This window comes from Saimiri boliviensis, chromosome 5 (genome assembly GCF_048565385.1).
Source record: "Saimiri boliviensis isolate mSaiBol1 chromosome 5, mSaiBol1.pri, whole genome shotgun sequence".
Taxonomy (NCBI): domain Eukaryota; kingdom Metazoa; phylum Chordata; class Mammalia; order Primates; family Cebidae; genus Saimiri; species Saimiri boliviensis.
In genome coordinates this window covers 41,594,577-41,622,441 of record NC_133453.1, presented here as the reverse complement: position 1 = coordinate 41,622,441, position 27,865 = coordinate 41,594,577, and the positions used below count along the sequence as shown (strand labels likewise).

Below are 27,865 nucleotides of genomic sequence, written 5' to 3'. Positions count from 1 at the left end.
CCCTCTGGGAAAGGATGATATTGGTTATTTTCTGCACGGGTTAAAAATCAGATGCCTTAAGAGACATCTATGTCATACGTACACACACACACACACACACACACACACACACACACTGCACTACAGATGATCTTGAATATACAATGGTCAGTGGGTTTCTGCTGATGGAACATAAGGCTTCCAAAATTACTTGAAACATCAAATTATGCTTAGGACTTTGAGGGGCGGATACCCTATGTTCTATTTAATGTGTATGTTCCATTGCATATATTTTTTTAACCAAGTATATCTTTATTTTAATAACAGGCCAAGAACCAAAAACACTTTAGAGAAGAGTTATTTTTCTACCTCAGCAAAACTACAGAGGACATGTTAGATTGCTGGATGACCCCAAAGCCTAAGTTCATTCTGTTCAAAAGATCTTAAAACCGAAAAAAGAGAGAGAGAAAGAAAGAGAGAGAGAAAAGAAAAGAAAAAAAAAAAGTGGGTAGGAGGGAGAAATACAATCTTTTCTCTTTTGAAGTAACGAGTCCTTCCTACAAGTATTATGATATTCATCCTTGGAAATGGAGTTTTCTCCATTTTACCCATGTTTACAATATATTTTTAATTTTCTAAGTATTTTATACATCTCAATATATACCCATCTTTACTTTCATATCTGCACTCCTTTTAAAAAGTTAAATGTCTCCCTACTGTTGCTGATGTGGTGAGTACACCTGACCCGAACTGCATTTCTTTTCATCTGAAAGGAAATGTTCCACATGTAGACAATTAAACTAACTGTTGTTGTAGACAATGTTCAGCTTGAAATGAGGCCCTGACTAACAATCTTGATCACATTTGCTTCCCTATTTGAATACATCAGTGTGTACTGCATAATGATTTTTTTCCCCTTGCAACAAGACAGTCATGTTCTTGAAAGGGCTGCCTGGTAGCACAAATAGGTCTACTTTGGGTAGTCTAGTTATAAGATAACTTCGACCGAGAGTATGCCAATAAAATTAAATTGTTATTTAGAAAACATAAAATTATTTTTCAAAAATAAGAAAATTTTTTTTTAAAAAAGCAAATCTCTCTAAAAGGTATTTCCAATGTTTAAATATTTTTCCCTAAAATCTAGAACATTTAACACCAAAAAAATCATAAAAATTCATAGGAAAATGAAAAATATCAAAAAGATTTCTGATGTTTAATGCCTCCTATCAGCAAATACACCATCTGGTATATTCAAGCACTGTTCATTCAGTTTAAATAAAGCTGTCTGAAAGTTCTTCTTTAAGCCAAACATTAAAAAACGAAAACGCTTGTGTTAACAATGAATGAAGCACAATAATTTATTGCCATTAAAGCACAACTGGCCAGCACCTTTCAGCAGTCCAGGAGAAAAGCAGAATACCTTGCTTCCTCTGGAAACTTGATTGGCATCACTTTCATTTTATGCTGTTAAGTTGCGTGGCTGAAGCATTCCACACAGCAGAACATTTTAGGTGCTTATGCTAATGGTGGTAAAAAGGATCATCTGACTCTTATTTTCATCATCCTTAATAATCTTTTCCTAAAACTTCAAATAGATCTGTAAGTTTTAATCAACAATTTCACAAATATAAATATCCCCACCATTAATCATCCTTTTTCAAAATCCTTATGGAGTGAATTACTAGCTGAGAGGGGACGCCAATTCTAGTAAGTGAATGTTACCCAGCAGGGATATAAAGCTGTCAACACCATGGTGCTCTTGCTAGCTCTAAACTCTCTCCCAGCCTTCATATGTTTTTTAAAGAGATATTAGCCTTTTTTTCCTAAGGACCTTCTATGAAAGCTGACTGGCATATACATCTGAACCCTTATATTTTATTACATACATGCTTTAAAACACACCACTCAGATAAGAGCAAAAACATCCTAGAAAGTGTTGCAAAGACAAAGCAAAACTGATCTAGTTTCTAATACAGTCTTCTAAAACTAACCTCATTGTAAACAACACACTTTTAAGTTCCCTGTTAAATAAAACACAACCTTAAAGACTGTGACAGTGTATCTATCACTTCTACTATTTAAATTCAGACACTAAAATAATGTCCCCCTTTTTATGAATACTTAGTTCTCACCAAAACCACAGCAAATTCCCTCTTCTTAAATAAGTTGAGTAACAGCAGTAGAATTTACTATTGCAACCAATGCATTCATAAATATATTTAAAATATATTTACCTCACTGCTTATCAAAAGCAGTAAGATAAATTGCTATTTGATTGGACAACCAATTAACTTGATGTCTCTTATTTTTAAAAGAACAGCATTTAAGAAAGAGGAACACTAAAGGTTAACAAATATGTACTCCCAAATTTTTAGCTACACTTCAAGACAAATTTTATTGTATCTGTCTTCACACCATTGACAAGACTGCAATGTATCTGAAAATGGTAACAAATAAATAATACAGAGCTATAAATACTTGCGTAGTTATCTATGCTTACTATATTGCTTTATAAAGAACACTTAAACAAAAGAACATAGAATGGTAGAAATATAATCTACTTTATATTTACTCTATGTTCAAAAAACCTTTAATTACAAAAAACTTTTAAGTAGAAATTAATTTTAAACATTTTTTAAAATTTAGAATGTGCAATTTTTAAAAGGGTTGGCTTTGCTCCAAACTATGCACATAGTTAAAAGTTACAAATAAATTACTAACATCTTAATGTACACTTGGAAATTATATAAACTTAAACTCATAAAGTAATTGTTACCATTCAATTAGAAAGCTCTGTACTATCAAAATCTTATCTTCTAAGTTATTATACTCCAAAGTCATCTAAATTAATCTCTTTACAATATATTATACTATACAGAGTAAAAGCTTTCTTTAAAAAAAAAAATTAAATTCCACTAAACATACACTATTTCAACCACTTCACTATCAAGTATTATAAATGATATGTATTAAGACAAAATAATGTCATCTTTATCTTCAATTTGGGAAGCAGCTAATAAGACCTCTGCTATTACTGAACACAGTTAATTAAGAGAAAGTGTCCAATGCAGCTGGTTGAAACAAATCTATTATTCTTCACCAAAATAATAATTTTAGTTTATAGCAAATATATAAGGGCTCAAATGTGAACTACAGTCTCAGAAAATTTGAAAGGCAACCAAAAACCAAAGGTATCCCTGGTCAACAGAATGAGGCACTTTCCTTCATAGTTCAATATGATATAGAAGAAGGGAAAAAAATTGTTTAGGGAAGCACAATTCTTAACAATTACATTCTAAAATGTTTAGAGACTCCTTTCAATTTAGTGAATTTTTTTATATTGTCAGAAAGATACCAAAATTTTAAGTCCAAGCCTTTTCTGTCCACAAAGGCCACTCTGAAACACACTGCCTCCAAGGATTTCCAAAACTTTTTCAAACAAACATTTTCAGCACTTAGCATATCTCATAATTGGTACAATCATACTCTCTATGTATTCTTCTTTCTCATAGGCACATACTAAATGGTTATACAAAAAGTCTGACATTATTTATTCCAGTATTAGGACAACAAATTAATAAGCCTCACTTTTAAAATGTGGGTCACAGAACTGTCAAGTTTTCTTTTGCTTCAATAAAGTATATTTTCAAGTCCCAAAAAGGGGAGATAAACAAGTCAGAATCTATCATCGAATTTTTTTTTTAATTTACAACATTGAAAGGATGAATACTTCTCAAGTGAGATGATTAATATGAAGGACTGAGACAAACTATGCTTACCATGAAGAAATAGAAATAGCAAAATAAGTAAAAAGAAAAAATAAATGGTTTTATAAAACATATGTGTTTAACTCTTTAAAGGGTAGTGAACATTTTTAGAGGTAAGTAGGTATCTACTTTGAAATACACACAACAGACACTTATAACAAGAGGATGGGAACTTATCATTAAGGTTTGCCAAGGTTTTATATCATTTAAGACAGGTTAATATAAAGAACTAAATTAAATGGGCTGCTTTTGAAATTTTAGAGAAAAAAAGTCAGAAGCATAAAAAATTAAACTAGTAATTTATCCCAAACACACAGAAAACCTGCATGCCATGTAGAATTATGTATTTTACACGTAAAAGACAACTAAGCAAATGGCATATAAACTTCAAAATATTTCAATGTTTATATTTCTTCCATATCTTTATTTTATATGATTGCTTTTCCTGACTACTTTAAAAGAAAGTAGTTGCTTAAATAGTAAAAACTACAAAAGATTTTCTTCAAGTAAAATTACTAATAAATTCTTGGGAGGTAAAACAGCATATAGTTAACAAGGCTACTTTGCTATTTTTACCTGTTGTCCTATAATTTATAACAAAGTTACAAATGCATACAACTAAACTATAGACAGCAGCAGCATTTAAGCTTGTAAGGGCCTGATGGATTCATGGTGATTCTTCCCACATTTCACCTGGCCGGAAATATTCCCAGTTGTCACTCATCTGTCTTTGAAGCACTGTCCTAACTACAAAGTAACATCAACTGTCCTTGTTCCTGTACTCGCCTGAGTATTAACGACTATTTTATTCCCTAAAAGCGAACGCATCTAAACTTCATCCCTACAACAGACACTCTGAGGCAAGGCAAAAGAGTTAAATCACTAAAAAGCTCTCTAGGAAAATCTAGAAACAGTTAGCTGGCTGTGACATAAACCTGCCAACACCTCAGCACACAGTGGCAAAATGCCCAAAAAATGCCACCCTCTGGGTAAAACCACTTTCTTGTTTTAACTCGAGATGAAGCTACCAGTTGCAGATGAGGCGACGGGGGCATTATTTGGCAACCTGGAATTCACTTCCTGTAATCCTACACCGAGACAGCGCCTAATCAACCTGAACCCTGACACCCGGGCCATTATCACTGGGCCTCGGGCTGCGCGCCTCCCTGCTCCGGGCTGTTACCTCCCACGGCCTTGGCCACGGCGCCGTTGGGCCTCCCGCGGGCTCCCATGGGGCTGCCGTTCTGCTCCAGCCGGGCCACCTTCACCGGGGGAGGCCCCTTGACGTCCGGGCTGCCGCTCCGCCGGTCGGGGCTGTCCCGCAGACACGGGCTCTCGCTCCGCCGCTCCATGCTGCTCCGACTCGGAGACAAAGTTCCCACCGGCAGGTCGCAATAAAACGCACAGGGACCTAGGGAGGGGGTGGGGGGAGGAAAGGGGGAGGGAGAAAAAAGAGGGAAAACCGCTCACACACGTGATAGACGTTCAGGCCAGTGGCAGAGCGCTGCACCACAGCCACACAAACTTCCTCCCACGCTGCCCGAGGGGCCCGAGCCGGGAAGCCGGTCCCAACCTTACACTGGGCGGCCCCCAGGAAGCCCAGCGCCTCGGTTCGACGACTTCTGCCCAGTCGCAGCTCCCCAGAAGTCAGCCCTCGGGGTCGAGGCCCGGGTTGGCACCCAGGGGCGCCTAAAAGTGGTCCATTCATTGAGACGGGGTTGGCATAAACCGTTCCTGGGTGCAACAGCCTAAGCCCATCCCAGGGTCACGGTGGTGGAAGAAAGGAACTTCAGAAAAAGACGTTCCACCCACTTGGGAAGGGAGTAGGGGGCGGGGGGTTGTGAGCAAGTCCATAACCAAATTAACCACCCGGTAAATGCGCTGTGAATGGCCAGGCAGGAGCCAAAGGCCGGGCAAAGAACCCCTTAAATGCCCGCTTTTTACCTACACGGAGCAAGTCCTGAGATTAAACACACACTTTGCATAAAATCAATCCTAATTCCACATTAATAAGCATCTGAAAACACTTAGAGGTATTTATCAAAATAACCTCCATCACAAAGGCGGGCGCTACAATTATTCTGGAGCGTTCTTATCTTCATCTGATCCTGAATGCTTTTTAAAAAGATCTTCAGCATAAAACACAAAAGCAAAAAGCATTTGAATTCTTAGTGCAGGAGCAGTCTTCATCCGCCCCAATTTTAACATCGCTCCAGAAAGTTTTCCTCTGGGTCACTAGGTTGGCAGTGCGCTCCTCATGGAAGCCGCAGGTCTCGACACCCCTGGATTGGGGGATGGGGAGGGCGGGGAAGGAGGGAAAACACCTGATGAAACGGCGCTCGCGCTGTCACTAACACCCGCAAGAAGCAGGACCCCGGCCGGCACCGCACTGCGCGCTGGGAATCCTCTTGGGCGCTCTCGCCGCGCGAGCAACGTCGGCGCCAATGGTCAATGAGACAAGGTGGGGGTGGCAGAGGGGAGATGAAAGGAAGGAAGCGGGATGAAGACCCGGAGCAGGAGGGCTGCGAGCGAGCGAGGGTTCCGCTTGCATTCCCTGATTTCGCGGTCCGAGAGGCCGAGAACGGCGGGGAGGGAACTTCGCAGACCCCGGGCTTCCCCGAATTCCCGAGCGCGGCGCCGGAGCCCTCGCCCTGCGTACTTACTGCTCACGGTCTGTCTGAAACTTGGCTGGCTGGGGCTCTGTCCATGGAGCAAAAGTAGAGAATCCAGGGTGGAAAGTTTCTGGTGCTTGGTTTTGCAGTGTTCTCCTAGTCTTCTTCCTTTCTCTTTACTCCTTCCCCTTCCCTCTTCCCCAGGTCCTAACGTTTAAGGTCCTGGGTCAGGGTGTCTTCTTCTGGTGCGGAGATGGTTGTTATGATGATGATGGGGGGAGGGAGGAGGGGGAGGAGGAGGAGAGGGAAAGGACTCCTCCAAAGGGACACCCGAGCGAGCGGGGGAGGGGACGGTGGAGGGTGGGGTAAGAGAAGGAGGCTGAAAGAGCCTTTTCACACCTTTGGGAAGGAGACCCGTTCTGGAGAGAAGGGGCTGAGAACCCAAAGGCAGCGGCGGCGGCGGCGGGCCGGGGCTGCCGGTTCGCAGAGCCGCTAGCTCGCAAGGAGGCGCGGCCAGAGCGGCGGGACCGGTGACACCAAGAGCGGAGAAGGCGCAGGGACCCGGGACCGCGCGCGGGAGGAAACGCGGCGGCCGCCCAAGCTGTCACCTCCAGCCTCTCCCCTCTCGGCCGCCTCTGCCAGCAGCCAGAGCCGGACTCACTGACAAGCCGCAGAGAAAGACACACTGAGAGGGAGATGATTATTAGTTGCGTTGAGTCATCAGGCAAAGTGAGTCCTTTTGGGTTGTCCTCGGTTTCCGATTTCTCCCCCTCCCCCTTTCCGTCCCCAGATCTAGCGCCTTCAAAATAATAATTTGGGGTGGGGGTAGGGGAAGTCTCTGGGTTATTTCGGGATGGGGGTAGGGGGGATGGATCTAAACCCAAGCCAGACTGGTCCACCGCAAGAAAAGAGGGGAGTGGGGGGCGGGGAGGAGGGTTGGGGAGGTTGCGGGGGGAGGGGGGCCCCGCCTGGCAGGAAATTAAACATCAATCAATCAATCGCTGTGAGCAAGGCGACCCTACGGCGGCGGGGCTTCGGAGGAGGCAGAGGGACAAGCAAGGGGCGGGTGGGAGGCAAGGAGGAGGGAGGAGGAGGAAGGAGAGAGTCGGCGGTAGGAGCCGGGTGACGAGGACCTCGCGCACGAGGCAGCGAAGGACCGATGGCAGAGGACCGAGTGCGGCGCGAGGCGGTGGCCGCGGCCAGCGGGTGGGTGCGTCTGGGCGCCGCCGGGCACCTGGGCCCAGGGTCTGGTCCTCCTCCTTGCGGCGGGTCCAGGGCGCGGCCGCCTCGCTCAGCCCGTAGGCGCACTGGTCTCGGCGCGGAGGCGGCGGCGACACGGCAGTCGCTGGGTGCCGCGTCTGCCGGCGGAGGCGCAGACCGACGCGCAAGAGGCGACCGCGGTTGCCTCGGCTCCCAGCTCTGTTAACTGCGCGGAGTACTTTCGACTTTGGAGATAGGAGGGCGATCGCCTCCCCCACCCACCGCCTCCGCCCACCACCCACCGCCTCCGCCCCTCCGAGCAACTTTTCCCGGTGCCTGCTAGCTCCCGCTCAGCGCCGAGCCCAGCGTCCCGGCCCGCCGCGCTCCGTGCCGCGGCGCGCGCAGGGAAGGCCGCTTCTCCTTCAGAGCTGGCACGGCCGCGAGTCCGGAACAATAGCCTGGGTGTCCCGAATGGCAGGAGCACGGCCACCGCCCGCCGGGCTGTGGGTGGCACAGGAATGGGGGTTGCGTGGTGGGCGCAGAGCGGGGTGCATCCCTGGATGGCATCCCTGGAGCGCTCGCCGCTCTGGCGACATCGCGAGCGGCGCAGACCCGGCCGCCTGGAGCCCGTGACGCGGTGGCGGCGAGGGCGGTGGGTCTGCCTGTCCTCGAGCTACAGGACTAGGGCTCCTGGGGACCCCGCGCTGCTCGAACCCAGGGCTGCGGGAGCGAGCAGAACTGTGCCGTAAGGACCCGGCCTCCCCGCCTTGGGGGAGGCCGCACAGGAGCGTCCCCAGCAGGTCCCGCGAAGGCGTAACAGAGCCACAAACTTTTGCCGACTCCCGCGGCCGCGGCCGGCTGCAGCCCGACTCCGGCTGCGGTGCTCATTTAAGGTGGCGCGCCTACTAGCCAAGCAGGCTGGCCTCCGGCCGCGCTATTGTCCTTGCGATTCCGCTTCGGCGCGGTGCCTCCTTAAGGAAAAGCACGTGGGCAGGGGCCGCAGCCCCCTCGAGACGCCCGGGGCGTCGGCGGACCTTAGCCGCTAGGACCTTAGGTGAGAAAATGTGGACGCATCCTCGCCGGCCCTGAGGCCAGAGAAACCCCCTCAACTGGTTGCGCCTCCAGTCCCTCCCGCACACGCCTACTCTCCCTCCTAATCCCCTGAACCCCGAGGGCGCTCCCACTTCTCGCCGCCAGAGCCACCGATCCCCCTTAAGAAGCGTCGACTGTACGGCGGCGCCAGAGGGCCAAACTCAGTTCGGTTTCGGGAAACGCGCTCGGGAGTAATTCTGGAAATCCCGGCTGGGTGCACAGACTGGAAAGCTGAGTCCGCCGATTGTGCCCAGGACAAGGCCGCCTTCGACTCGTCGCATCTCCCTGGTGGGCGGCAGACGCACAGGCTGAGAGGCTTCAGAACCTCTGGAAGAGAAAGGGTCCCAGAAAGGAAACCTGCCCCCGGCCTAAGAGTCGGCGCCCAGATCACCAAGAACCCAGCACCCAGGCGCCGCCCACCAAGTTCCAAAGAAGCCCCAGGCGACCCGGGAGTCGGTAGGATCCCAGCGAGAAAAGAAACAAGCAGGATAGTAAATCTTAGGGGAGCCACCCTGGGAGCTTTAGGCAGCGTTTGCCTTTCCCTGGTTTTCTTCACCAAGCCCCATCCTCCCCTGCACCCCACCCCCAGTCAAACGGGTTGGAGAAAATGCCCAGTTCGAAGTCGGTAAGAGCAAAGTGGCTCCAGTAAATCAACCCGTGGTGGTAGTTAAAAGGTTTGGGGCTGCAAGAAACAAACTGTAAGTTTGAGCAACAAACTTTTTTTTCAATCTGTAATATGTCGAAATGGGAAGGGGGTGTTGCAAAAGCCAACTACCACTGTCAAACTTAGCCCGTTTACAACATGAGGAAAGACGTATTTCTTACTAATATCTCAACAACGATAACAATGCTGTTTCCTTCCTTACCTTGATGTTGAACTGCGAATCCTCCTCCGGATCAATGTCCAGGAACTTAGAAGAATTGGTGATATTAGGAGTTCAGTACTTCTGGAAAAAAATGCAAATGGTTTAGCCAGGATCTTTCCTGTCTGATTCGTCACTATTATTATATCTGATGATGCGAATGGTTGGAGCGATTCAATCCTAAGTCATTAATGAGCTATTTTATAAACACCACTGTCTGAAGATCTTCATTTACATTTTACTAAGGATCACTTCGATAACCTCACAGGCTTCTGTCAACAGCATGATTTGCAGGACTTCAGTTACACTCTTATAAACAACACGACTGTATTGTTAATCGTTTAATATTTTATAAAGTGTAAATATTTTATTATGTTTTGAAGGGAACTATTGATTCTAAATTATTAAACTTCTGAGACGGGCTATTTAAATGAAATATACAATTAATACAATTAAATATACATTGTGGCTAGTTTGTTTTCAGATCCTTCATCCTTTTAGATTCATTGCTTTTCTCTTTATTGGAGTTTCCTCTTGTTTATTTCTGATACTGAAAAAAAAAATCTATCATGTTAAGGAAAAGCCTGAATTATTTAAAGTTGCATTAAAGAAAGAGGAAAATGTCAAATACGATTAATTATGACCAGAAATGTATTTTGGATGTTTGTGGAGTTGTATTTCATAACACATTTTACAAATTTATTTCGATTTAAAGGAGAGTTCTAGGAAGTTTGGTGATGTATGTCCGGTGTGGGTTTTTTCCTCTGGAGTTTTGTCCCCAATAAAGGCCTTTTCTGTTTCAAATTACATACGCTTTTTACTGCACAATTTTTTTATTGACCTTATTTCAACTGAGCGATTATTTCCAGCAGGTTTAATATCGACAATAAGATATATTTTAAATGATATTTTTACCTTTCGCTCAGATTTTCTACTGTTTAAAACAGTAAATAAATTTGATGGTGATTCAAAAATATTTGTTTGGTTTCGTTTTGTATCCCTCAAATGGTTTATTTCCAAACATTTTTAAAACAAAATCACACGAAAGAATTGTTTTAATTACGCTCGATTTTTAAAAATGCTTTTATCTAAAACCTATTTTGTGCATTAGGAAATAGTCTGCTTCCGTGCTCAAAACACAGAGTTCACATGTGGGGGACATTTTTATCCCTCAGTTTCCTTCTAACTGACTTTTTCGTCGGGAATCTGCTCAGACTTTTCTCCTTTTCTTCACCCACCCCCCAAGTTTTTCTTATGTCATTTAGTAAAAGGCTGCTTGTCTTTCAAAAACACAGATTAGTTATTTTAAAAATCGACAGATCTTTATATGCTAGTCTTAACGGTGTATGGTTTTTATTTCCATCTTCTCTCCTTTTCTATGAGGCCTTCTTCTTCAGTGGCCTGCACTTGTAATGACGTTTCTTGATTTCTCTTTGTCAACACTAAGTTTTTGTTGTGCTTGATTTCGACCCTGGTCAACCTTCCTTCCCAGAGGCCCGCTCCGGGACAGCCTAGGCCTGGGCGCCGGGGTGCAGGGTGCACGGTGCCCGGCGCGGGACTTCGGCTCTCGCCTGGGCTACCCGAAATTCTGAGGGCCGGACATCCTTCCCCAAGCTCCAAGGCTTTCAAGTTCGGCCATCCCAGCAGAGAGACCCTGCCTCTTAAAGAGCCCTGGAAAGTTGTGCCGCGTTTTCCCTCCACCCTGGAACAAGCAGGGGAAACTTTGGGAACCGCCGGCGTCAAAAGCTTTCGACGGCTTCTAGGAACCCAGGCGGGCCTGACTCTTCCCCCGGAGCTTGCCCTGCTGGGGGCGGGAGGAGGGCGGGAGGGAATCATTTCTTTCAAACGAAGCCCACGCCAGCTCTGAAGCCAATTTCCGCCGCGGACTGTCCGTGGGGAGTTGGCGACCAACACTTTCTCGGACGGCATAACCGCGAGGGGCTTAGACTGGAAATCGGATGCGCCAAGAGAACAAGAGCCAGGGGCCCCGGGGGAGGGGGTACGCGCCTTGGAGGACCGTTCGCCCCGGGTGGGCTTGAGCCCTTTCCCAGAGTGCTCCGGGCGTCTGGGGACTGACCCGAGCGCAAGGCGGGGGACACTTACTTCGTTATCCGCACGCTTTCCTCGTTGGCATCAGAGCCGGACAAATCACAACCCGCGAAAGGCAAAGATAAATGACTCCAGGCTCCCCCGGCGGCTCAGGGGGCCTGGGCGGGGGCGGAGCGGGGAGGAAGCCGTCGGCCGCCGGAGGTAGGGACGGTGGATGTCCTCCTCCGGGCCACAAACGAACGATCCCCCGCGGCCGGAGCAGAGAGATGCGCCTCAGGGGGACGGCTGGTGGGGAAGGGCGGTGGGCAACGAGTCGGCGCCAGGCGGTGAGCCCAGCACCCCAGAGGCCCGAGGGTCGGGGGCTAGCAAGGCGGGCCGCGCAGGGGCTGGGTGGGCGGGAAGGGAGGTGCTAAGGTCTGCCCAGGAGCTGCCTCGGGCAAGGACCGGGAGCCTTCTGCCCTGGGGTCCCCGGGGTAGGAGACAGGCGTCGGGTGTGGGCACTGCCTGACCTGGGGCAAGAAGCGAGAAGATAGGTTTCAGAGCTGGGGGAGTCGTTGGTGGGAGATATGGGTGTCCCTTCCGCGGCCGCGGGCCTGGGGCCTGGGAAGGCGGGGGGGGTCCTGCAGCCTCGAGCACCACCCTAGCCACACTGGGCAACGCCCCACGGGGCGCCCTTCATTCTTTTGCGGAGCCCAGAGCGTACTAGTACTAGCTGGTGTCCTTCTGCAACCGCGCTGCGAGAGAATGACCGCCCTGTTCATCTAGTTCACTTGCAGAAATCGACTGCAAGCCGGGGCAACAAGTCCAGGGGGGAAGAAAAGGAAGCGCCTAAGGAGCCGCCGCTGCGTCTCCGCCCCCACCTCGGAGCGGCGGGAGTTGGAGCCCCGGGTGGCGCTCCAGACCCGCTGCGTTTTCCTTAGGGAAACACGGAGAGAGGCAGAGGATCTCAAGCCCACGGTGGCTGCGAAGAGCCCGGAGGCCTTGGCTTGGCGTCAAGGTCCTACCACCCTGGAGCCCGGGTCACCGCCCGGGTCACCGCCCGGGTCCGGGCCCCGAGCCCCGGCGTCCTCTCCCGACAGCGCCACCGCGTGGGCTGAGGCCGAAACCTTCCGCGCCGGCTCTGCCCGCGGCTTCCCGGAGCCAACTCTTCCGCGTCGCCTGCAGTCCACGGGTTAAGGATGCGGCGGGGGATGGGCAGGCCCCGGCCCAAGGTACCACCGGCCACTCAACACAAAAACGCGCTGGCGCGTGCAAAATGCGAACGCCCACAGTTTGCCACAACCCCTTGAAAAGCACACCTGGAAAGCCCAAGCCATAGCACCCCGTCCCCACCCCAAATTTCAGACAGGCCGGCCACCGTCCTGAAATTCGCTCCCACCCCTCCTAGGGGCGGGCAAGCTCAGGCAGCCAGAACCAAGGGGGACCAAACCGTAGTTGCCTCCGGAACGCTTTGCGGCCGTGGGCCCACGCGGGTCCACGCCGAGAGGACAAGAAAGCCCGCTGCGGGACCCAAGGTCCCAGAAACCTACTGGAGCCAGGGACGAGAAGGGCAGTGTATCCCGCGGCCCAAACTCGTACGGAGTCGGGGATATCTTAGAGGGCTTCCGGAGCTGGCGCCTCGTCTGTTTTCTCGGTCTCACGAATCCCCTCGGACACCCTTTCAGTCCAAGATCTTGGCCTCCGGGAAAGGCCCAGGTGGCTGTGACGGCGGCGACATGGGCTTAGTTCTTACCCACCCGGCTGTGCGTTCCCTCCCGGCCCTGCAGCCAAGCCCAGAAGAACAGGGCATCACCTCGCGCGGTCCCTGCGCCACATCTGGACTTGAGAACCCCGTGTCGGGTTTAGAGGACTTCACTGGGCAAGTTGGGGTTTGTTTTCAATAAATTCAGCTATTTACACCCCCCCCCGCCACCATTCACACACGCGCGCGCGCGCACACACACACACACAGAGGGGCTGTCAACTGGAGACAGTGACCTAGAAAGGTGTAAATTTACCTGGTGCCCACCGAATTGCAAAGCTCTCAGACCCCCACAAAACTGTAACGAGCCCTGGAGGTCTGATCGGCCCTACGCCCAACTCACGGCGCGAACACCCGCGCTCTGGCCGGGTAGCAAGGGCCGGTACCCAGCGGGCCCGGGTCGGGGGAGCCCCGCAGCGAGCCCGCTGAGCTCCGGCTCCCCGCAGCCGCTTGGCCTACTCGCTCATCCCTTATTATTGACTGGGACCTGTTCCTTTCCAAAGGCTGATCCCCAGTGTCCTACCCTAGGCCACGCGGAGCTCTGTCTCGGCGTACCGGGCCCTGAGTCCCTGACCAGTGGCTCACCTCGGCTCGCTGCGCCCGCCTTGGCCCCAGGCGCCCAGGATCGAGCGAGGGGCGGTAGGTCGGCGCGAGGACGCTGGCTGCTCACTTCCAGGAGCCCACAGAAGGTGCCTGCGGCGTCGCGCGTCCAGCCCTGGGGCTGATTTAAATAACTAATAAGCTCAGAGAAATTTTACGAGGGGAACTTTTCCTTTTAGTATCAATAAAGCCTAGTAATTGGGTTTGTTGGTTACCTAAGCTCGAGTTCCAGTTTCTCTCTCTCTCTCTCTCTCGCTCGCTCTCTCTCTCTCTCTCTCTCTCCTCTCTCTCTCTCCTCTCTCTCTCTTTCTGTCTCTCATTCAGTGGCAACGTTTTCAAAAACCGGCAATTGCGTGTGCGTTTGGGGTGTGCAAGTGTAAGTGTGAATGTGTGAAAGTTATTTGTTTCAAAAGTCCTTCCTCTCAAGAGCAATCATCATTGTAGTTCTGAGTGAAGAGTTTTCAAAGGTGAACTGTTGTCATTTCTGTCAACAGAAAACTGTTGACAACCATTCAAGTCTCACAATACAAGTATAATATAAGAGAGGGTGGAGTGTCTAAAGAGTGTCCGGTTGGATATAATAGAAAGACATCCGCAGTGTTTCCCTAATAGTTTGCATTTTAATTAACTTTCATTACATTCTGACTTCAACTCAATATCCGTTGTTTTCAGCAAAGACTTCTATATGATAACACATTATAATTTCTTTTTGGTTTTCCAATGTTCTTGAAAACAGTTCTTAATTCTAAGGAATTTTTCCACCTGGGAGCCATGCCGTAATTTAAAAATATAAAAGAACTTTCACGAACAATAACTGCAAATAACCCATTTGTTCGTGTCTGCGGAGTTGCTGGCACGTATACAAAATCTCTGAAATATAAAGGCAATCTAAGAATGTTTCTCTCCAACCATAGTGATATATACCTTTTTCGTTTTTGTTGTGTGGAAGATAAAGACACTTTTAAAGAGATTTTTTAGAAAAGTATTGTGCTAAAATTTACCTAAACCTAAATTCTTTATCAATTCCAACCTAACTAGTGCTTGTGAATGTTAGCCTAACAAAATGAAAAGTATTTCTGAATCAGATTATTGTTAGAGTCATATGATAAATAGTCAATGAAAAGAAATGGGAAGTCAAGTTTACAAACCAAGACCACAGAAAAGCTGGCTCCAGAAGTTACCAGGACCCCACCCAAACCTGTGCGCTTACATCTCCTGTATTTACATATTATAGACAACTTTTCCTTTACACTTTTAGCTAGAAGATTGATGGTCTTCCCTTAGTTCGTCTGGTTTTAGGCTTTAAGACCCGAAGTCCACTGAGGGTTGCCCCTACCAGGTAACTTCCAGAGACTCAGAGTTACTTGGAGACAGACCAGACCCTTTGTACATTCCAAGTGAAGGGCATCTTGCCCATTCTTCCCAGAGCCACCACCCACCTAACCTCTTCTGGACACCCAAGAGTTGGGGTAGGAGCACCTGACCCTTCTCAAGATCGTCCCCCAGCCCTTGTTGGCTGCAGCAGGATCTGAGCTGTGGGTGTACATACTCCCCATTTTCTGCTTTCCCAGAATATCACAGACAACTTTTCTTCCCATCTGCTCCCTGCTGGACTCCTGTGATCACCCACCATCCCAGTTGTTGCCATCTCTGGGCTCTTGGTGGTCAGCCCTTGTCCCCCAAGCTGGCCAAGCTGAAGTAGGACTTGTCCTCCATCTCTGTCTCTCAGTACCAGGAAGCTGAGATCAGTGGCAGGGAATGGTGGATTGGCAATGAAAGTGCAGGGCTGAGTAGGGTAGCTCAGAGCCTCAGCAATGGGCACCTGACTTCGTCCAAACAACCTGTGGTCTCTCTAGGGCTCCCTGCTTTTCCACTATTGGTCCCATCCTGGGCTACCCGCCTCCACTGAGCTGCTCTGGGAACCTAGGGTCTCCCCCATTACCTGCCTGCTGTGCCATGTTTTGGTTTCAGTTCAGCTATTTTCTGAAGATGTGGAAACCACTTTTATGCTTTTTCTGTGTCTCGGTACTCTTTTCCTTTTTTAAGAGTGTCCCCCAAGCCTGGTTGTTACCAGATCCTGTGCCATCTCCCCAAGCTCTATTTATAAGAGCAAGAAGTGATTTGTCTGTCTGTAGCAGGTTTAATTAAGGCAGCTATGCTCTGTGATCTCTTTGGGCCTCAATCAATGCACTTTGATTTGGAAAGTCAAATAGAATCACATCTTACACGTGCAGCCCCAGCTGGCCGCCCAGACTGAGGACAGAGCTATTGGGTTTCTACATCAGCCTCACTGGACCTTGGCAAGTCCCTTGAAGAACTGGCCACGCTGCTTCTCCCGAGAGACCTCAAGCCAGGTCTTTCCACCAGAGTCAGGCCTTCCTGATAAGGGCGTGAAGGGCGGGCAGGACATCCAGAACGCTCCTGTTGGCCCGCGGCTAAGGGACCAGGAGGATAACTTCCGCGGATTCGGCTTTCAGTCTGCTGGAGCTCTCCCAAGCCGGAGGCCTTAGCCCCGCACCCTCCCTTATCCAGACCGGCCAGTTTACGCGCGGCAAAAAAAAAGCCGGGAGGAAAGTCTCTTTTCCAAGCAGCTTTTATCCAACAGCCTCCCCTCCCCCAACTCTCAGCCTTAGGTGCCGAGCTGCAACCGAAACGTTTTCTAAATTTGTCATCATTGGAAACCTCTGACAAGTGGAGTGCAAAATTTTAAGGGTTTCCAGGTAGGCTCTGACTTCAGGCATTCAATGAAAGGGGAAGAAGGGCTGAGGGCTGGGTGAGGGACAGGCACAGAGGGCTCCCTGCAGTCTGCCGGACTGCCCTCCTTCTGCAGCCCAGATGCACCCTCGAGCACGAAATGGTCTTTCCTTCCCCCGGCTTCGGAAGAATCCCCACCACATTCTTTAGTTCTCAGGAAGGAAAGACAGCAGTCAGCTCAAGGTCTTTCACCTTCCCTTCTCCAATATACCCACCCCCCTGCCCCTCACCACCACCGTGTTGTCCTAGGACACAGGACCCCAGGGTCAGGGCCTCAGTGACTGCAGCTTATGCCACCTAAGGCAGAATGGGGTGTCCCCACCTCCACTGCTCCTCTCGGCCCCAGCATCCAGGCCCCCAAACCCCTGCGATTCTGGCCTGAGAAGCCACAGACTTGCCACCAACATCATGGTATCACCAATAATTGATCCACTCAGTTTTCAGTAGATGTGGAATCCAAAAAGAGTAACAACACCCTCCACCCTCTCTTTATCTCTCTATAGAATTCAAAGCCCATGAAACATTCTGAGCGTGCCTACAGTAGGGTCTCAGAGGAGTTACCCTGAAAGCTGTTGAGAACAGCCACCTTTGCCGTCACTGAGACCTTGAAAGGGTCAGCTCCGGTAGGCTGTGTGCACCCAGGCTCTGGTTGCACCACGATGGCTTCCTGCAACCCAGTAGGAGGACTAGGGTGTGTCAGTCGAGTATTTCGTTTCTTCCTCTTTCTTTATATTTTTAATGTCCCTCTTTATTTCTGTTGAGGAACAATCTCAGCATCAGAAGGGTGCAGTTGTTTGTCCTAAAGTGGCCTGTAACTCGCTCCTACCCTGCCACAGGACATTAGCTCTGGGAGCACCGCCTGGCAGGGCCTTCGCATTGGGCCTAGGCGTCCAACTGAAGCCCAGGAATATCACCTGTGGGGCATCTTGCAGTGGGGTATTTGTGCATCCGGGGCGGGGAGTGAGGGGGAGAGAGCTGGGCTGGTGCAGTATCCACCGCCTCCCTGAGCGGAGCTCCAGTACAGACTAGGTGAATGAATCCATGAATCAGTTCTACAGCGGAGGGGTAGAAGAAGCAGCCGTCTCCGTTAAATGGGCTGTTGGCAGTTGCGGCTGACTGCCTTACCCCCTCGCAGACCCGCCTCTGGGCAGTCCTGAGGTGGCCCTGGAGCCCCGCCAGCAGCCCCCGCCCCTCAGGCCGAGCTCTGGCCCTGGCAATCTCTGCACTTTGTCATCACGCCCGAGTATTTGACATTCGCAATTATCTGCAAATACCCTGATCGGTTTGTATATGAAACACTTTTTTTCCTGCCTTAAGGTTGGAATCTGGTAAGTTTCAGACAAGTGGTTACGGGGGGAGATGACCCAGGGGACCGTGCGGGACCGGGCCGGTGAACCCGATTCAGCGAGGTGGGCGTCAAGAAGGGACTGGTCTGCATGCTTCTCCCAGTTCCCCAGCCCGGCTCCGAGGAAAGGCCGCGCGGAGGCGAGGAAGGGCCCACGTCTCGAGTCTCCGGTCTCTCCTTGAAAGGAGCACCCCCTAATTCCGTACGAAGGGAGGGTGAAGGAGGAGGGGAGATCCAACCACCCGCGAGGCCGGAAGGTTAATCATCTTGATCACCGGAAAGGGTGCTGCCTCGCATGGTCGTCACCGAGCGTGTCAGTCACCCGCTCTGGATTTCGCCGCAGAATTACCTGCTCAAAGAGCCATCCCAAGAAGCCCTCAGCTCCGAGGTCTTCCCGCCCGCTCCTGCGGAAAGTAAACGCCGTTCTCTCACAAAAGAAGTTGGATGCCCCTTTGACTCTCCTCCGCCCTCCGGCGGTTCCTAAATCCAGGAGAGCCAGTCCCGGCATCGCTCACTACTCCTGCACCTCAGCTTTGGGCTACCTCAACCAAAAAAGAAAACAAGAAAAGAAAAGTGGTGGTGGGGAGGTGGGGTCAGGCAGGGAGGGTAAAGTAGCGAGATCACTTGTTTGACCCTCTGTTTTCTTAGGAACCTGATTCTGGCCCCGGGCAGAGCCTAAGGGCCCAAGCCAGGGACCTAGAAGTCCGACCCAGTTCTCGCGAGGTGTTCACAGCCTAGGCGCCCGGGGCTTGGCGTCTTACTGGCCAACAAGCCAAGCTCCCTTGCCACGGGTGTATCAGCAACTTAAGAGAAAAACACTAGTGAACTCCCTTCCCACATTTAGCTTGTGGCTCTGCTATAGACACTGGGCTTAGTCGCAGTTCACACCTATTACACATTCCCGGAAAGTGGGAGGAGCAGGGGGTAGAGAAAGGTATGTGTATTGGGGGGAGGGGAGATGTGTGCAAAACCTTCCAGAAAGTGGGGAGGTAGTTTAGAAAGTTTTTCTCTGCAGCAGCCCAACTTCTGAGAAGGCAGAGAGAAGAAGAAAGCAGGCAGGAGACGAATCCCTTCCTCTCCCCTTTACCGCCATCCTTCACCCCCTGAGCTGGGCTGGTCACCCGGCTGGGAATCAAGAGTATGTGGCTGGGAAGACACCAGTCTCTGCGCTCGGATTCAGCCGAGTCCGGCAAGAAAGTGTGGGCAGCTGGAGAAGGTCGTCACAGCCTCCCTTTGATACCTGAGAAACCCATACGGGAAAGGGCTGAGACGACTCTTTCACAGGCAGGTCGCATCCCCTGCCAGAAGATCCCCAGGAAGATGCGGGGGGACGCCCTGAGCGTCGGCCTTCCTTTACCCACAACTCCCTGAAGCTTTGTCTGGGGATGCCAACTTGGGGCATGGAGTCTCCGGGCTGCTTCGAGGCTGGGGAATTTCTGCTTGGGTCAGAGAGATCAGGACCTCAGCAAAGCCAGGAGAAGTCGGATGATACCCACTGAGCATTGCACTTGATTCAGAACTGCCCTCGGCCTGCGGAAGAGGCGAAGGCAAGAAGCCTGGTGGCGGTCCAACTTTCACCCCATTATTTTCTATCATTTTTTATGCCCATATCTTCGTTAGGTGTATGGCTGCTATACACCAACGGCTTGTTCTACAGAAAGTGCCCTTGAGGATTGGGTTAAGCTTTGCAAATTTGGCTTCCCAGGTAATGCGCTTCATTATTCTGCTCCCGACTTACCCACCACACCAGTGGGTACCCGGAGCAGCACCCACTTGGCAGAACTGGTGACTGCTCAGGCCCAGAGGAGTGCGCATTGCGCTAACACGCGTACGGAATTGCACCTTTCCCAGAGCCTCCGCACCGTGGGCCCTTCAAAGAGCTGGCGACCCTGCTCACCTGTCAGCAACCTCCACTTTGAAACTAATTCGCACCTGTGTCTTTCATCCCAAAGGACTTGGCCTGCGGACGCTGCTCTGACTCAGGACACGGAGAGAGTCGCAAAGGCGAGAGCCAGGGGCTGGGGACTCCTCGGCTCACCTTAGTCCTTGATTTCGAAGGCCCCAATTAACTATCTTTCGTATCAGGACCGGCGAGTGCAAAGTGGCTGCGCCCGGCTGACGCGCTCTCTCCCGGGTCCGGGTATCCCACCGCAGCTGGGGTGGGTGGTGCGGACTACCCCAGGCGCACGCAGATTCCCGCAGGGACGAAGGGCTCGGTGTACCAAGGACGGTCGTTTACCTCTCCCGAGATCAGCCTTGATCCGCTGGCAACTTAAGCGCCTCTGAACTCAGGGAGCGCTTGGTGGGGTGCCTCCCTGCACCCACCCCTACCCCTGGCTCCTTCCCAGGCACAGCATCTTTCCCACCACTCTCACCCCCACCACCCCCAGGGCCCCGCCCGTTTAGAGGCGTGCGGTGGGCACTCGGTTTACAGAACCGGCGTTTCAGATGTTTATTTGCAACTAACTGCTTGTGCTAGAAAATGCTTGTTACCCGGGCGGAGCGCTTCCGCTCTGCGCGGTCCAGACCCGCGGGCGGCAGCTTGCTGATCCCACCCGCAAAGCCGCAAAGGAGCGGGCGGCTGGGAAGCGGTTGTGCCACCCGGGACCCGGCCACCGGCGCTGCCCCAGACTCCCGGTAGGGGGAGCTGCGGCGAGCGCCAGCCCCGCTCGTGTTCCGGCCTCGGGTAGGCCCTGTAGCCAGCTGCGGAGACTCCCAGCACAGTGTTCAGGCGGACTCCTCACCTGCCCTCCAGATAAGGCCCCTTGAGCAGAAGGGAGCACAGGGCCAAGCTCCCTCCTAATTCCCTGTTGTTGCAGAGCAAAGAAGATGAGAGAGAACTAATTATATTGTCTAGGTCTAAATATTGCTGAAAAAATTTGCAGGTGAGATCACCTCCTTTGCCCATATCCATATATAATATATCCATTATATGTGTTTGCCCACATATATAGGTATGTCATATGTAAATATGTACGTGTGTGTGTATGTGTGTAGCAGTGGTTTGAGTCCTTTTAATATTTTAGATAACCTAATTACTTCTCACTGTATTTTCCAAGTCACTTATTTCTAAGAGTTTTAGGTGATCCCAGCAAAAAATAGGAACTCAGATGAGACTTGCTGGTTTGGCTGCAATAAAGTCAGCAACAGAGTCTCTTTCTGACTTCATAGACTTAAGGAAGGGTTTAGAGGCTTTAAGATATGACTAATGTTTAGGGAAGGTCAAGGTGAAAGCAGTTAGACTGTGAACCCACAGACCATGCCACTGGACCCAGTGTGGCAGCACACCTTTGCTGAACGGCCAGAGACTTCCTGGTCGATACTTCCACAGGTAGAGGACTGCAGACTCTCCTTTTACACAAATCCATCTTTCACTGGGAACCTACAACTCCTAACAATTATCTGAATGCCAAGTCCTCAAAGCCTCTTCAAAGAGAATCATAAAAACAAAGGATTTCAAATTTGGAAGGAAACCTAAAATTTACTGGTGAGAAGCTTGAACTGAGTAGGGAGTCAAAGGATCACACTCCAGGTGAGAAAGGCCCCATGCACTGAGCTGAGGCTGGAACTCTACTCTTCTGACCCTCAGTCCAGTACAGTTTGACTAGAGAGCACACATTATCATTGTGATTATTATGATCCCACGTATTTTAGCTTTCTTAGGCATATTCCTCTAACACTATTCTAATAATAGCAAAATCTGAAAGATCTTTAAAAGAGTGTCACAGTTGCTTCCAAAGGAGGCTGAATTTTAGAAATGAAGTTACATATAACATTGACATACCTGGAGGAAAGACCAGAAAAATATGGTTTTATTGTTTTATCCCCATTTAAGAATGTTGGATACATGAGGCCAGGCACAGTGGCTCACGCCTATAATCCCAGCACTTTGGGAAGCCAAGGCAGGTGAGTCACTTGAGGCCAGGAATTCAAGACCAGCTGGCCAACATGGTGAAGCCCCGTCTCCGTCTCTGCCAAAAATACAAAAATTAGCCAGGTGTGGTGGCGGGCACCTGCGATCCCAGCTATTCAGGAGGCTGAGGCAGAAGAATCACTTCAACCCAGGGGGGGTTCAATGGGATTGTGCCACTGCACTCCAGCCTAGGTGAAAGAGCAAGATCCTGTCTCAAAACAAAACAAAAAATATTGGATATTTGAAAGTATGTGAATGAATGAATATACAAACAAAGCAATAAGAAAGGTGGTATTGTTGGTATTATAAAAGAATTCTTCCAAGCTGTGTATTTTTTCTCCAAAAACCAGATCTAACTTAGTCCTTAATTTAAGTGTTTGTTTGTAGATTTTTTTTTTTTTTTTTTTTTTTTTTGAGACGGAGTTTCGCTCTTGTTACCCAGGCTGGAGTGCAATGGCACGATCTCGGCTCACCGCAACCTCCGCCTCCTGGGTTCAGGCAATTCTCCTGCCTCAGCCTCCTGAGTAGCTGGGATTACAGGCACACGCCACCATGCCCAGCTAATTTTTTGTATTTTTAGTAGAGACGGGGTTTCACCATGTTGACCAGGATGGTCTCGATCTCTTGACCTCGTGATCCACCCGCCTCAGCCTCCCAAAGTGCTGGGATTACAGGCTTGAGCCACCGCGCCCGGCTTTGTTTGTAGATTTTTAAGTGTTAGATTTTGGTATCATTTTTATGGGTCAACATGAAGGAATTTCTAAAATAAGATTTGAAAAAAAACTAATAAAAAATTGATTTAGTGCCGGGTGCGGTGGCTCAAGCCTGTAATCCCAGCACTTTGGGAGGCTGAGGCGGGTGGATCACGAGGTCGAGAGATCAAGACCATCCTGGTCAACATGGTGAAACCCCGTCTCTACTAAAAATACAAAAAACAAAAAAATTGATTTAGTGAAAGTAGGGAAAATTTATTTGAATGAAATATTGTAGGATAAGCCGAAAACACACTACCCACTGACTTTATCATAAATCCTGGGATATAAACAATATTTTATCATCCTTTCTATAATTATCCCTTTTTTGTTTTTGATAGGGTCAACACAAAAATTACTATTTGCAAGGTCAATTCACGATTCCTTTTTGTATTCTTGTTCACAAAGACAGAGATACATTATCAAATGAAAGTGTCTCCATCTTTTTCCGTAACTAATGTCCAATCTTTAGAAAATGGTGCTGTGATGTCACTGAAATAGGTATTGGACAAAGTACCAATTGATTTATTGATTTCCCTTCTTCAAAGTCATTTGGGAATTGAGGAGAAAAATGAAAGGCATAGCGTGGCTGAGATGTGCAGTACTTATTCTATCACACACAGACACACAAAAATTACATTTGGCTGATAAAATTGACAATTCAGAAGCTTTGCTTACAGAAATTCATAATGGGGTGATATTAAGGCCACTCGGCTGATCAAACTGCCCTTTCTTCTCCTGATAATTTTATTTACTCTTCCAATTTCAGCTTTTAGAAGTCAAAATCCGCCAGGTTTTCAGTTAGTTTACAAGGGGAACGTGAGGAAAAGAGGACAGTCACAGGAAAGGAAATGGTGTATGTACTGCTGCTTTCAAACACAGGACCCCATAAACTCTGTACTGGGGTCCTATAAGCACAGTAATATCTCTAACACTTCCACCTGCTGGGAATCTCACAAGGGGTCTTCTGTGATCCATGGACTGGTGTGACTCCCCACCTTGGGTGGGAAGTCTCTGAGAGTATCCTGTGGCCTAAACCTGTGATGTTTCACAGCAAACCTATGGCAATAAAGAAAGTACGACTGTTCTGATTGTCTTAGGTTTTTTTCGGAGAAGATTTCAAACCAGGGTTCCTTTCGGCTTCAATCACTGAACCAGTTTTTGAGGAGAAAGATTTTTAATCCAAGTCCTGTTAAAAACGCCAACTAAACCGCCCAGAGAAATTCCACATTGTAACATCTGCCTAGGAATTACTATACACAACAGTATCTACAGTGAAGCTGAAAATATATGAATAAAAACAAACCTCAGAATTCCTCTCCCTTGGCACTCCGCATGGGTGAGCTGCCTTGAGTAACAGGGAAGATATTTACCATAATGCATTTGAAACACAATTGCATGCAAGCTACTTTGTTTTTCCTGCTCTCTTTCCCCACTTCAAGAAGGGTGGAATATTTTTGTGTTCCAAGCTTTCTATCCATTTATTATAATCCTCTAATCTTAGCACCATCATTTAGAAAATCCCTACTTGGCCGGGTGCTGTGGCTTACACCTGTAATCCCAGCACCTTGGGAAGGGGAGGTTGGTGGATCACCTGAGGTCAGGAGTTTGAGACCAGTCTGGTCAACATAGTAAAACCCTGTCTCTACTAAAAATGCAAAAAATTAGCTAGGCGTGGTGGCAGGCACCTATAATCCCAGCCGCTTGGGTGGCTGAGGCAGGAGAATAGCTTGAACCTGGGAGGCGGAGGTTGCAGTGAGCTGAGATCGTGCCAGTGCACTCCAGTATAGGCAACAAGAGAGAAACTCCATTAAAAAAAAAAAAAGGAACAAAGAAAATCCCTGCTCACCAAGGACACTTGACTCTTCTAGACCTGTGTGTGCTGGAGTAAGGGAAAGGGTATGTTGAAGACAGGTTCTCCCGTCGCCAGAGCATATGGTTCATTTTGCTCACAATTAAGCCTGGATTGTAGGCTCTTGCTATCCCAGAAGAAACTAGATGGGAAATACCCTGGAAAAAGGATCTGGAACACTGCCTACCTACCTCCCATACATCCTTCCCCAGCCCCTCTCCACTGCTCAATCCCCCTATCCCAGGCTGGTGTTGAAGATGTTGGATGGGGAAGTGTGATGGAGGGAGAAGAACTATGATCACATTTCAGAAGGTTATGTCAGTGTGTGGAGCTGATGCAAGAAATGACTCTCTTTTTAAAAGATTGTTTTTATTTAGGCCAGGCATGGTGGCTCATACCTATAATCCCAGCATTCTGGGAGGCCAAGGTGGGAGGATCACTTGAGACCAGGAATTTGAGACCAGCCTGGCCAACATGGTGAGACTCTGTCTCCAATAAAAATATAAAAATTAGCCAGGCATGGTGGCACATGCCTGTAATCCCAGCTACTTGGGAGGCTAAGGCACGAGAATCACTTTGACCCGGGAGGCAGAGGTTGCAGTGAGCCAAGATCATGCCACTGCACTCCAGCCTGGGTGACAGAGCAAGACTCTTGTCTCAAAAAAAAAAAAAAAAATTACATTTATGCAAACAATAGCATCCATCTTCCCACAATGACTATTTAAAGATATGTAAAAGTTCTGTAAATATTGAAGGAAATGAATTATGCTTTAGGATTTTGAGGAAGTCAATTCTGTCTTTGCCATTTACTAGCTGTGTAAACTTAGATCAGCTTGAGACTCTCTGAGCCTTATTTTTTTTCTTTTTATCATATGGGTATTATACAAATAGGTATCTCAGAAAACTGTGAGGATTAAATGAAATATTACATGTAATTTGTTTAGAACAGTTCCTGGAACATAGTAAAAACTCAGAAAACATTCAGTAAAATGTTCAGTATGTTATTGCAACGTGGGAATTGCTGATCCAGTTGACTCAATTCACAGTGCAAATTACTGGATGTGAAAAAGGAGTTGAAGATTGGGTCACATTGTCCTCTGATCCATTTTCTTTTATACAAAATAACTCAAACAACCCTATAACTTCACTAGCAATGAACTGTCCCTGGATTTTATTAAGCATCTCACTAGTTCCTTTCCCTCAGCTGTATGGCACCCTATCTTCCCATACACCAGAGACTCCTCAGCTGGGTGAGGTGGGCCAACATTACCAGAACTATATGCTGAGAAGCCATTTCAAAGTCTTTCATAGAAGGTTGTGCTTGGGCAGATAGAACTTTTCATCATACAGTCCCAGAGATGTGAAATTATCAAGGTTAGAGAAGACAAAGAGACTCTGAGAAACTGTATCCTCTAGTCTTTCATTCTTACTACAGGACCAAATGGTGTGATACCAAATGGTGACAAGGTGCCAGGCTTACACTTTTTTTTTTGACAATAATAACAGAAATGTTTACTCATAAAATCTAGTTTGCAACATTAATGTACATTAACAAATAGTCCCGGCATGGCGGCTCACTCCTGTAATCCCAACACTATGGGAGGCCAGGGTGGGCAGATCACCCAAGGTCCAGAGTTTGACACCAGCCTGACCAACACGGAGAAACCTTGTCTTTACTAAAAATACAAAATTAGCTGGGTGTGGTGACACATGCCTGCAATCCCAGCCACTAGAGCAAGAGTCTGTCAGGCTTACTCTTAGAAACATTTCTCCCTTCTGAATTAAACTTGCACAGTGGCTGATAGTGTTTTGTCTGTTATTAACAAAATAATAAGACACTGCCATTTCTTTTTCTCTAAGATGATTTTTTTTTTTTTTTTTTTTTTTTTTTTTTTTTGAGACAAAGTCCGGCTCTGTCACCAGGCTGGAATACAGTGGCTCGATTTTGGCTCACTGCAATCTCTGCCTCCCGGGTTCAAGTGATTCCCCAGCCTTGGTCTCCCGAGTAGCTGGGACTACAGGCACGTACCACCACACCCAGCTAATTTTTTGTATTTTAGTAGGGACAGGGTTTCACCATGTTGACCAGGATGGTCTCTATCTCTTGACCTCGTGATCCACCCGCCTCGGCCTCCCAAAGTTCTGGGATTACAGGCTTGAGCCACCGCGCCTGGCGACGATCTGGTTTTATGAAAGAAAATGGTTACACCCTGTTGAGTTGGGCAATATTCTCCATCCAATTTATAAATTCCTATGCTGTTCTTACTGTGGCAAGAACAGCTTTTTCTCTGGGCTTTGTTCTTTTTGCTACACTGAAAGCACAAATAGCCCCAGGAGGGGGCGGTGGCAAAGCTGAGACATCCAGGAATCGCAATACCAAGTCTTACCTTCATGACCAAATGAAAATCCAGGGGGTTCTGCATGAAGACTCAAAAGAGCTGTCCCTCCAGCCTTTCACAAAAGCAGAAAAGATTGTAGGAAGTAACAGCCAAAGGCCCACTGCCTCCGTCCTGTGGCTTTGTGTCTCTTTTCAGATGATTTCTCAAAGGCCATACACTAAGTCAAGTCGTCCGTCTTTTTATACACCTTTTTATAAACCTGGTCTACCAGTGCCTTTAACTTGAGGGGTAGATTATTAAAATGCAAAGAGTTGTTAGGTCCAAGAAGAGAATGTCAGAAGAACCCAAGATACTGCTCTGTCTGGTTTTCTCTCTGATTCAATGTTGTGTTCTTTGTGAACTCTGCCTCTACATTTACATTGGTTTGAAACATTCCAACAATAAAATTTCAGTGACCTTGCAGACTGCGTTCCCTCCCACAAACCAAACAAAAATTCATTGCTTTTTAGCAATCAATACTCTTTGGCAACTTAAGGGGAGATGCCATGCTGGGAATGCTTGTCCCACTTCAGCCAACTGGGCTATTAAAACTAAAGCAGAACCAAGGAGCCTGAGGTAGCAACTTTCTTGCTCCTTCCCTCCCCTCCTGCAAAACAGCCATTCATTTTTATCACTTCTGTGGGTATTTTCTTTCAGAAAGAGCAGAAAAAGGGGATGGCTCTGGATAATAGCCACCCAACTGAATTGACTGAAAGGTGCAGACTTCTGCTGGTAATAGAGATTTCATAGATCCAATTTAACTGAACAGCTATACTGAGAAGCTACTGGTTCATTCAATTATTACTCAGCTGTCTTTTATTTTATTTTGTTTATTTGTTTTTGAGGTGGAGTCTTGCTCTGTCACCCAGGCTGGAGTGCAATGGCGCGATCTTGTTGCACTGCAACCTTCACTCCCAGGGTTCAAGCGATTCTCTTGCCTCAGCCTCCTAAGTAGCTGGGATTACAGG

The 27,865-nt window shown here is 48.4% G+C and overlaps 1 protein-coding gene across 6 annotated transcripts in view; it reads right to left on the bottom strand.

The window, feature by feature from the left end:
• SATB2 (SATB homeobox 2) overlaps nucleotides 1-27,259 on the bottom strand; it is a 212,027-nt gene extending 184,768 nt beyond the window's left edge. The window contains exons 1-3 of one of the 6 annotated variants that reach the window (XM_010336467.3): nucleotides 26,907-27,259; nucleotides 9,517-9,597; nucleotides 4,930-5,157 (exon numbers count right to left, since the gene is read on the bottom strand). In XM_010336467.3, coding sequence (XP_010334769.1) covers nucleotides 4,930-5,098 — 169 coding nt within the window. In that variant the 5' untranslated portion in view covers nucleotides 5,099-5,157; nucleotides 9,517-9,597; nucleotides 26,907-27,259. Of the gene's footprint in view, nucleotides 1-4,929; nucleotides 5,158-6,409; nucleotides 6,494-9,516; nucleotides 9,651-11,616; nucleotides 11,887-18,351; nucleotides 20,337-26,906 lie in introns of those variants that run through there. The other 5 variants (XM_074399305.1, XM_074399304.1, XM_010336468.3 and 2 more) reach the window with 5 other exon arrangements.
• Between the last annotated feature and the right edge of the window lie 606 nt (nucleotides 27,260-27,865).